The sequence below is a fragment of the Eschrichtius robustus genome, chromosome 3 (genome assembly GCF_028021215.1).
Source record: "Eschrichtius robustus isolate mEscRob2 chromosome 3, mEscRob2.pri, whole genome shotgun sequence".
In the NCBI taxonomy this organism is placed as follows: Eukaryota; Metazoa; Chordata; class Mammalia; order Artiodactyla; family Eschrichtiidae; genus Eschrichtius; species Eschrichtius robustus.
In genome coordinates this window covers 109,512,007-109,522,518 of record NC_090826.1, presented here as the reverse complement: position 1 = coordinate 109,522,518, position 10,512 = coordinate 109,512,007, and the positions used below count along the sequence as shown (strand labels likewise).

Genomic DNA, 10,512 nt, shown 5'->3' with positions numbered 1-10,512 from the left:
CGGTTTATACACATGGGGAAGCAGCTGGAGAGATAACAGGTGATACAGCAAAAAAGGCCAGAGGCCAGTACTGTTTTCTATTCACCTCTGTGGCCCCAGTGCCTAGCACAAGTGGCTCTCAGCGAAGTTTCTCCTAAGGAAGGATTGTCAGGGGTGGCGATGGGTGGAAGGGGAATGGTCACACTCAAAGCTACCGCTGTTCGAAGCAAAAAAGAGAAAAAGTTGCCAAGCTTTATTTAGGTTGCAGTGGTCACAGACAGCACATCTAACTCTACCCCACCCCGCCCCACTCGGCCCCTCACAGGCTCGGCTCCCTTTTCCCTCCAGTCTCACTTCTTGTCCTCCTCCTTCTTGTCCTTCTTGCCATCCTTGGTGGCCTGGGAGGCCAGGGAGCCCATGGCATTTCGAATGGCCTCATTGTTGGGATCCACGCCTGGAAGGTTCTCCAGGACACTCTGAAGGAACTCGGGGTCCTGCATCACGTCATAATCATCCTCCTCCTGAAAAAGGGCGGTGTCAGCTCGGGGCAGTGGGAGTAGGCTGGCCGGGGAGCAAGCAAGTGTAAGAGACGGGAGCGCACCTGACCGGGGGTGGAGGGCACCTCTGGCCAAGGATAGGAAGGAGGATTTGGGAAGATACCCAGCGCCTATACACAGTATGAACTCAAACATTTATTTTAGCTTAATTTTTCGGCCCCACTGGCGCGGCTTGTGAGATCTTAGTTCCCCGACCAGGGATCAAACCCAGGCCCCCGGCAGTGAAAGTGTCAAGTCCTAACCACTGGACCACCAGAGAAGTCTCCCAAACATTTATTACTGATCAATTAGAGGAGAAGCCTGAGAACTTTGCTTTCTGAGCTCAAAGGATAAAAATAGATGCCATCACCTTTAGGTTTCCTGCTGTCAGACACCCGCTCCCCCCTTTTTTTTTTCTGGACCCTTTCTTCACCCTCCTGGGAAGATGATAACACTGAGTATTGTCCAGACTGCTCCCACCAGCAAGGAAGGAAAATTACAAAATACTAGGACACCTCTCCAACTCTGGCCACTAGCATTCTTGCCTTAGCAAGGTTGACACACAAGAAATGTACATCCATGTGTTTCTTTCCTTCTGCTCCTGCAAGAGCTCATCTATGAAACCCCAAGAGAGGAATGGTCCCAGGCCTAGTGGGCTGAGGATCTGAACACAAGGGGATTTTAAGCCTGATGGGGCAGGGAGTTATTGCTGGCCCTCACCTTGGTGGGCTCAGATGTGTCCATGGCTGAACTGGCGTCAATGTCAGCTGATTCTGCCTGGCCAAATTCTGAGGAAAAGAGGTCAGTCCATTCAGTTTCATGTCCTCATCCAATCTCTCTGCCTCAGCACGACCACCCAGGTTCTGGCTCACCTGCACCCTGTAGAGACATCTGCATCGCATATGCAATCTGTTCTTCCTCGGTCATACTGCTTAGGTCAGGGAGCCCAGTGCGGCCAAACTCCTGCTGGCTGATGGTCATCTTCAGCAGGGCATCGTCCGAGTCTGGGAAAAGGGAGAGAGCGGCGGGGTGGAACCATGCCATATTCCACAAAGACCCACCCCCAAGCCCACGTGTTCCCACACTGCCAGAGCCCCCACCCCCATCTACACCAGGCCTCCACTGAGCACCCCGCAGTCCCGGGACTTCAGATTCCACCTCTTTCACCTTCAGTCCCCGTCGTAGCGATTCCGGCCTCAGCGGCAGAGGCGGCAGCTGCCCGCCGCGCCTCCTCCTCCTGCCGCTGCCGCTGTTCTTCCATAGAAACACGAAGGGCCTGGCCAAGGGCAGGGAAAGTCAGACATTCTCCGGCCCTGGGTGCTGGGGAAGGCAGCTGGGGAAGGCAGCTGAGGGGTGGGAACAGACCGTAAAAGGGGAGCTTCTGGTTTATACACATGGGGAAGGGGCTGGAGAGATAACAGGTGATACAGCAAAAAAGGACAGACTTGGGAGAAGCCTGGGGTTGAACGGGGAGAAGCGAACAAGAGAGAGTCTGACATTGGTGCCCCTAGAGATCAGACAGAACCGTGGGGAAGACGGACCAAGAGGGGGTCTGGGAAAACGAGCAAGGGTATTAGGACTGTCTAGCCCTAGAGAAGCTATGTGCCGTGTGGGCCAGTAGAGGAGGACAAAGAAGGTCCCCTGATGTCAACGTCTGCTCACCAAGGCCAGCTCAGGATCAGCACTGGGATCCACTCCAAATTCAAAGTCACTGGCACCCAGACCCAGCATGGCACCGCCTTCCCCAGCCAGAATCGGAGAACTGATGAGGGCATCAGCCAAGCTGGGCCCAGGAGGCACTGTCACCAGATGAGAACCTGTTCCATCTTTGCCATTCAATGTGTTTACAAAGGCGGTCAGCTTTTCTGTGTTCACCTCCTGGGGACGGAAGAATATAGGAGGCTCTCCTTCTCGCCCTGCTCCCCATTCTCTGCCATGTCAGCTCCTGTCTGTAGCTACTCTCCCACATGCAGACACTCCTCTGGGTAAGGACTGTTCTCTGTTTACAACCACAGCAGTCAGTGCCCCCCGATCGGTCCTTACTCACCTCTTCCCCAAAATTGATAATGTCAACATTTACTTTCTCCTTCTTGAGGCGTTTAGCCAGTTTCACCAGCTGGGAGGAAGGGGAGAGAAATAAGGAAATCTATTCCGTACCATGATGGGCGATGACACACCTCACAAAAGCATACAGGAACTGGTAGACCTCTCCTAGATCCCCCGACAGAAACACTGAGTTCTGCACATCCTCCTTTCCCCAAAGTGATGAACCCAACGCCTCTCTGGCTCTCCTAAGGGCCAACAGACCCCATTCCCAAACATGTGGTGCCCAAATTCCCCAGCTACCACCTGGACTCACATCCTTCTCATTGTCCTCCACGGGGCTTCCCACAAAGGCAATGATTCGCATCTTGTGATTCTTGCCCTGTCGGTGCTTCAGGGCCAGCTTGAAAAGGAAGAGGAAGTTGCTGGAGTCAGCCAGAGGAATCACCCAGCTCTTTCCTGTTACTCTGTTCTTTTTCTTATGGCTTCTGTGTACCTCGAGCCTACCATCATGCTCACACCAGGTCTAAACCCCCTCCTACACCCCTCCCTTCTTGCTGTGCCTCTCTGTGGCTAAGGAAGAGGGGTTAATTCTCAATTCTAGGGATGTTTCCCTTCATGATCTTCACCGATCCTGGGATTCATCCCATCATATCCTTTCTACTCCTTTCTCTAGGTCACCTCTCCTCCCTTGCGCTGGTTCTAGCTCAAGAGTCCAGGGGAAAAATGAACAAGGGTGGAGGCAGAAGCCCAGAGCAAGGAGGAACCACCAAAGGGATCCAGCAGGACTCACATGGGCCACGCGGATGCCAGTGCAGAAGGTGATCTTGCCCTTGGGTTGGACAGTGTGGAGCTTAGACAGGATGCGGCCGGTGTCAGGGGTGAGTGTGGTCAGCACTTCACAGTCACTGGGATGTGGGGAAAGCACCTTCTGTGATTTCAGGTCAGGACAAGTGCCTCCAAACTGTGCTTGACTAATCTTTTCTTTAGGGACCTTGATAATAACTGTAATCTTTATTTTTCTTAATCAAATATCTAGTGTTTAGAGAGTGGATCTTATAAGTTCTCATCACAAGGAAAAAAATTTGTAACTATGTGAGACATGGGTATTAATTAAACTTACTGTGGTGATCATTTTGCAAAATACACATTTCTCAAATCATTATCTTGTACACCTTGAACTTCATGTCAATTATATCTCAATAAAACTAGAGAAAAACATCTAGTGTTTAGACATGAAACACAGAAAATAAGAAGTGGTTGATTTTGTGAGAAATTTGCCCTCTTCCTCCCAATATTACCCCCAACCTCTCTCATGTTACTTTGCTCTCAGAGCCCTGGGAATCCTCTACAATAGCTGGATGCTCCTTCTTATCTCTCCTACCCTCTCTATTTCTAGACCCATTTTCTAGCTAATAACACGTATACTGGGACGGGTGGTCACTCATTTGAGGATTATCAGTTCCTAAAACAAATCACTTTTGGGGTAATAGGCTGTGTGATATACGCCCTGGGGCTCTGACCCAAAACCGCTTTTTACTGCCTTTAAAATACACTGTGGGAACTTCCCTGGCGGTCCAGTGGTTAAGACTCCACGCTTCCACTAGAAGGGGCACGGGCTTGATCCCCGGTCAGGGAACTAAGATCCCACATGCCGCGCAGTGCATCCAGAAAAAAGAAAAAATACACTGTGAAATTTTACCCCAGGAGATTTAGCTTCATAACTATATTAAATTCAGGTTAATATTAAAAACTAGTTGCTGTTTATATTTATACTGAACAGTGAAGAAGGTAGTCTAGGAAGTTCTCACAGAAGCCTCATGGAATCTACAAAAGGGTAGCAACCTGGGCACCACAGTGGGTCACATACAGGAAACACCCCCGCCTCCCCCAAACCCCTCCTGCTCTGCCCCACGTACTTGGCCAGTGTGATGAGGCCCACGTTGTTCTCAGGGTTGCTACGGGTCTTGGAGTGACAGACTATGTTGACGGCATCCTGCTGGGCCTGTAGCCGGGTGGGTAGGAAGTCCCCGTTCCGCATATACTCGCTGTTGTCCACGCTGTCAGATTAGGGTGAAGGAGGAGAGAGAAGACACACTGCAGGATCTCTCTGAGACATGCTCTCCAGTTCCAGGGACCCCCACCTCCTTCAACAACTCTCCCGTGAGGGGCACTGTGGTGTACGGCAGCGGCTCTCAGTCTTTGCGGAACAGAGAATCACCTGCAACCTTTTTTCTTTTTCTTTTCTTTTTATGCAGATGACCAAGCCTTCTTCTAGACTTACTGCCTCAAAATAACCAAAGGAGGAAAAACTTTTTAAGTCTCCACAAGTGATAATGTAAGTACCCAAGGCTGCGAGCTACTAATGTACCACAACCACCTTCTTATAAGGTGCCTTAAGTGTTATTAATCATGGTCATGGAGGAACATGCTGTCTGCTATTAAAATAGGAGTATTCCAAAGGTAGGCAATGAAGAGGGCAACTTAAAAATATTTGTAAAATATTTGTAAAATAACACACACTTGGCAGCACTGAGTGCAGGAAGGCACAATGTAATTATCTGGTTAAATGTTTAACAGCTTTGGCAGCTGGACTGAACTGCAAAAATGAGGTTTCATAGATTTGGGGGTCTCGCCTATACTCTCCCTGCAATTTTTCACAATCGCGAAGAATCCAAATAACATGAAATACAAGGGCCAGCTTCCTGGAGACCAAAAGAAGGCAGGTAAGTGAAGCAGTTATATACACCTCAGCAGAGAATCAATTCTTGATGAACTGAGGTCCCTTAGAACTCTAAAAGGAAGCACTGTCCTTGATGTGACACCTCATTTCTATTGGCAAGCAAAATATGGGCTTGGGGGCAATTTTTTTCTTTAGTATCCTTTGCCTGGGAATAAATACAAATCAAAAATGACGAAGAGAGGTAATTAAGAAGCTACTGGAAGACAAGTAGAAAGGGAGGGAAGGGCACTGTTCAGGCACAGGCTCAAATCTCCACTCTGCTACTTACTTGTTCTGAGATCCTGAGGAAGCTACTTAATTTCTCTAAGGTCCAGTTACCTCATCTGTAAAATGGGTTTTATTATACCTACACTCATAGGGTTGCTATGAGGATTAAATGCATGGAAAGCACTTAGCACAGTGCCTAACAGTAAGCATGAAACACAGACTAGTTCTTATAGTGGAAATTCAATCTATATGAAGGAGGTCAAGGGCAGACTCTACTGACCATGCATTACATTCTTTTTTCCCTGATACACCGTTTCCAATTACTTTCCCAGCAGGGAAGTAACTGCCTTTCCAGCTTCAAATACAGCAGGTGAGTCCAAATATAAAAACAATGGAAGCTTTGAGGATCATCCAGATGGAACAGCTACTAAGTATAAAGACTGTGGGCAAGACCAGCGGATGGATGAGGGCTGGAAGGAAGGTGTCAGAGGAAGAAGGGGGGCCTGAGAGGGAGGGAGAGCCCACAGTGCAGAACATGGCGGTAGTTCTCACACTGTCATGTGTGCATCAGAACCACTTGGAGGGTGAAGGTGGCGCTGGTAGTGTTAAAAACACAGATGCCTTCACAACTAGGTATGCATCCCTAAAAAGTGCGCTGTTTAGTTTTCCCAATGTTGAACTTTATATGAATGGAATAACATATGTATTTCCTGTGACTACTTTTTGCGCAATGGTATGTTATTTTTCCCAACAAAAATTCATATCAAAAAGGGCTTACGATATTATCCAGCTATTCCATAAAGCCTTCATTTAAAAAAAGAATACAGATGCCTAAACTTCCCTGGCTGGGTGTCTGATTCAGCAGATCAAGAGTAGAGTCAAATATGCACAATTTTTTAATAAACTCCTCCAGAGAATTCTGATGCACAGCAAAGCATGAGAAAAGGAGTGGCTCTCATCGTTATTCTAAGGCTGGGCTAGTACAATAGGCCACCAATACGTCTCTCTGGACCTAATCTTTCCTCCTATACATCAAGCCAGATCAATATTCTTAAATTCCATTCTGTATACAGCTCTGCCTCGACCAACCTCAGAACTTTTTCAGTAGTCCTGTACTGAAGGGTACAGGACGGAACTCAACCTCCTCAGCCTGACATTTGTGGTCTTCTACCTGGTTGTATCTACCTTTCTCTAAAAAAAAGGAACTACCTTAAACCAACAACCTAATAATAAAGCCATTAGTCTATTTCCTACTTCCTAAACATGCCCTGATAATTTACACTTCAGCAGCATTCTTTATGCCCTTCTCCCTACCCGTAATGGCCTCTCCTTAACATTTGTCTAAGTCCCTTCAAGGTCCCTCTTAATTCTTTCTTGAGGACTCCTCAAGTCCATGGCAACTAACAGATGTACAGTGCTGTACAGTTTACAGTCCACCATGACCTACATTTTGCCTACCTGTGCTACAAGTAGATGTTACTATTATAGTCTCATTTTATAGATAAAGTGAGAGATTTACTACATTCTCAAGAACATGCAGCTGGTAAGTACTAAAAACACAGGCTTTTGGATTCCAAATCCTGTCCTCTTTCTACTCTTAACATGCTCTCTCCCACAGGCTGCCATATTTAGCAAATGAAAATATAGGACTCCCAGTTAAATTTGAATTTCAGATAAACAATAACTTTTTAGTATAAGTGTATCCCACGCAATATTTGTGACATACTTATAGCCACTTTTTGATATTAAAAACTACTGTTTATGTGAAATTCAAATTTAACTGGGCATCCAACATGTTATCTGGCAACGCTATCCTTCTGGCAAAAAGAAAACTCCTAGGTGTCTGTTCCATGCAATTGGAGATTTGTGTGTGTTTGTGTACTATTCTGTTTTCATTCTATGCTCACACTTAGAAGAAACTCTTGAAACCTTGCAAAAGTTTGGTCCTCAGCTTCTAATCTGACTCCCAATAGCTACTCAGCCAAGTCTGAGACTGATGAAGAGAGCTAGCTCACTGGATAAAAGCCTCTGTTGTCAGATAATCCTGGGTTTAAACCTTGGCTTCACCACTTAATTAGATGTATGACTTTGTATAAGTCATTTAAAATTGCCAAGACTTGGTATCCTCATCTGCAAAAGGGAGGGATGTTTACCTTGAAGTACTGCGAGATTTAAGTCAGATAAAGTAAATTAAATGTCTGACACTTCGAAAGCAATCTATAAAGAGTACCTCTGAAGATGATACAGGGAAAGGCAATGGAGTTAGAGACGAGTGAATGGGGCGGGGAAGGGATTTATCATCTCTCTTTCTAACATCCATCATTCTGAAAAGAAGAGAGGAGGGCAGAAGACTATCACGATGAGTCCGAGAAGCGGGACTCTGGCTAAGACAGGCCTGGGCTGGGCTAGAGAAGACGAAGCTGGAATAGAGAAAGGCAGCAGGGCCGATCAATGACTGTCCGCGAACTGAGGGTTAAGGGGAGTACCCCGGGCCTGTCCTCCGGGAACTACCTCCGGGGCCCCAGGATGACTCAGGGAGTCGATGGGGCTCCTTCCCTCCCGGCCCAAGGCCTCATCTCGCCCATCAGGCGCGCTCACCCACCCGAGGCCCGCCCGGCCTCCGAGCTACACGCGCCCCCGACCTAGTCCCGCTGCCCACGGGGGCCCGAGGTAGCTACTCACCAAACCATAGTGCTTTCCAACACCATCTTGCCGCCTTCCTCCCTCCCAGACCGGTTCTCCTGGACCACCTAACAACAACTCCTCCAATTGGCCCAGCGCTCATCACCAATCACTGATCTCAGTTCCGCCAGCTGGTTCCGCCTCCATCCTCCGCGTTGCGTTCTGGGAGTTGTAGGCGCCGCCAAAATAAAAGGGACGTTTGGGGCGGGGTGGGGGGTGGTGTTGGGGAAGAGGCGAGATAACCTGAGAAAGAGGGTCCCACCTCCACCTGCCCTGCCGTTCAGGTTTTCTGGTGGGGTTCCCTGCCGACAGGATCTAAGAGAAGCTGTGGAGGAACCTTTGAAAGTTCTGTGGATATGTCTGTTCCAGCATCAGCATTTTAAAAAAGTGGTGGGATGACTGGTGACTTTCCAGCTCACTCTGTTCCCCATGGCACTTTGTTCATCAAACTACTAAGCCCTTATGCCCCTGAATTGCATTTGCTTGTGTATCTATCTTTCCCACTGCATTAAGGCAGGAAAGGTGGCAATCTCTGCTATCCCTGAGTCCACTACATAGCCTGACACATGGTAGGAATGCAGAAAAAGTTTGACGAATCAATAATTTTAACTAATCTCCCAAAGAATGGGAGACAACCTAGTCAACGGTTTTGGTTTCTTAATTAAGAATTACATTAAAAAATGCCTTGGCTGGGAATTTCCTGTCGGCCCAGTGGTTAGGACTCTGCGCTTCCACTGCAGAGGGCACGGGTTCCATCCCTGGTCAGGGAAGTAAGATCCCACATGCCACCGCGCGGCCAAAAATAAAATAAATAAATAAATGCCTTGGCTTACCTTCCCCTACACACACACACACACACACACACACACATCAAAAGTAAAACCGGAAATTCCAGGTCTCTATCTTGAAGGAAGCGGGGGGGAAAGGAGCGGGGGACCAAGGCATGACTACAGAGATGGTAGATAGTAGATGGAGATGGCAAGTGTGTTGTAGATATTACCTAAATGCTTGTAAAGTTTTAACGGATATGTTCAAAAGTTATTGGTAACCATCACAGCTGGTATGAGTTAAATCTCTGTATCACTAGAGAAAAACAAAAAACAAAAAAACCTGTCACTGTAACCATAGACAGGATAGTAGACAGGAAAGGGAAGAAAAATAAGAAAGCACAGAAAAATAATTAGTGACAAGTTCAAACATAAACAAAATATTTTAAAAACAAGACAAGAATTACATTTTTTTGAAAAGGAGCTACACGATGTAGAGAACTTGGAAGGGAACAAAATAAAGTCTGCTCTTGTGGAGCTTGTATTCTATGGGGAAGGCAGATAATAAACCAATAAGTAAATATATTGTCCAATGATAAAACTAGGATGGATGTGTTTTCTTTTTTATATAAACAGAATATTAGGGAAGACTTACAGTTGAAAAGAGACCTGAAGGATACCTGGGGGAAAGAGAAAGTGCAAATGCCCTGAGGCAAGAGTGTACTTAAGACCATGACGGCTGGAGTAGAGGGAGAGAGAGAGAAGAAATGAGGCCAGAGAGGCAAAGGGAGTGGAAAGGTTGAATCATGTACAGTCGCAAAGATTATTTTAAGGACTCTGAGATAGGAGCTGTTGGAAATTTTCAGAAGAGGCTCACTCTGGCTGCTGCATTGAGAACAGACTGTGGGGGAAAAGAACAGGATATAGACCAGTTAGGAGACTACTTCAGTGATCAGGTATGCTGGTGGCTTATTGTAGGGCGGTAACAAGACGTGAAAATAGTGACATATGGATGGATTTTGAGTATGTCATACGATACAAAACTTAGAAAATTTGCCAGTGGATTTGTTGGAGGATGTAAGAAACGGGAGTGTTAAGGAAAACACTAGAGTTGATTCTAAGCAACTAGAAGAATGGAGGCACTATTTCTGAAGATGGGCTAGGAGGGGCAGGAACCAGAAATTTAGCTTTGGACACATTAGATTTAAGATGCCTATTAGACACCTAAATGGAGATGTCAAGTAAGTGGGTAGATATATGAGTTTGCAGTTCAGAAAAAAGATCTGGGCTGGAGATAGAAATTTGGGAGTTTTTAGCTGATCATGAGGTGACCAGGGGTGTTTGACAAATTATACAGGGCCTTTAAAACTTTAAAGCATTACCTAGGGAGTGAATGTAGACTAAAAGAAGGGGGCCTATGGTTGAGCCCTGGACATTTCAACATTTAGAGGTTAGAGAGGAAAGGAGGAACCAGAAAAGCGGATGGAGATGGAGCAGTGCAGCACTTTGGTAAGGACAACCGGGAGAAAACACGTAGTATCCCAGAAGCTAAATG

At 46.8% G+C, this 10,512-nt stretch overlaps 1 protein-coding gene across 2 annotated transcripts; it reads right to left on the bottom strand.

Annotated features, from left to right (window-relative positions):
* Window positions 1–234: 234 nt before the first annotated feature.
* On the bottom strand, window positions 235–8,276 carry PSMD4 (proteasome 26S subunit ubiquitin receptor, non-ATPase 4). 2 transcript variants are annotated; one of them, XM_068540764.1, is made up of 10 exons: window positions 8,191–8,276; window positions 4,478–4,618; window positions 3,352–3,466; window positions 2,875–2,961; window positions 2,563–2,631; window positions 2,178–2,393; window positions 1,674–1,791; window positions 1,388–1,519; window positions 1,236–1,303; window positions 235–500 (listed from the first exon to the last, which is right to left on the bottom strand). In XM_068540764.1, exons 1-10 carry the CDS (start codon window positions 8,214–8,216, stop codon window positions 330–332), a joined length of 1,143 nt encoding a protein of 380 aa, XP_068396865.1. In that variant the 5' UTR covers window positions 8,217–8,276; the 3' UTR covers window positions 235–329. The 2 variants fall into 2 exon arrangements, with proteins under 2 accessions (XP_068396865.1, XP_068396866.1); XM_068540765.1 differs by having other exon boundaries at window positions 236–500; window positions 1,683–1,791.
* Window positions 8,277–10,512: the final 2,236 nt, after the last annotated feature.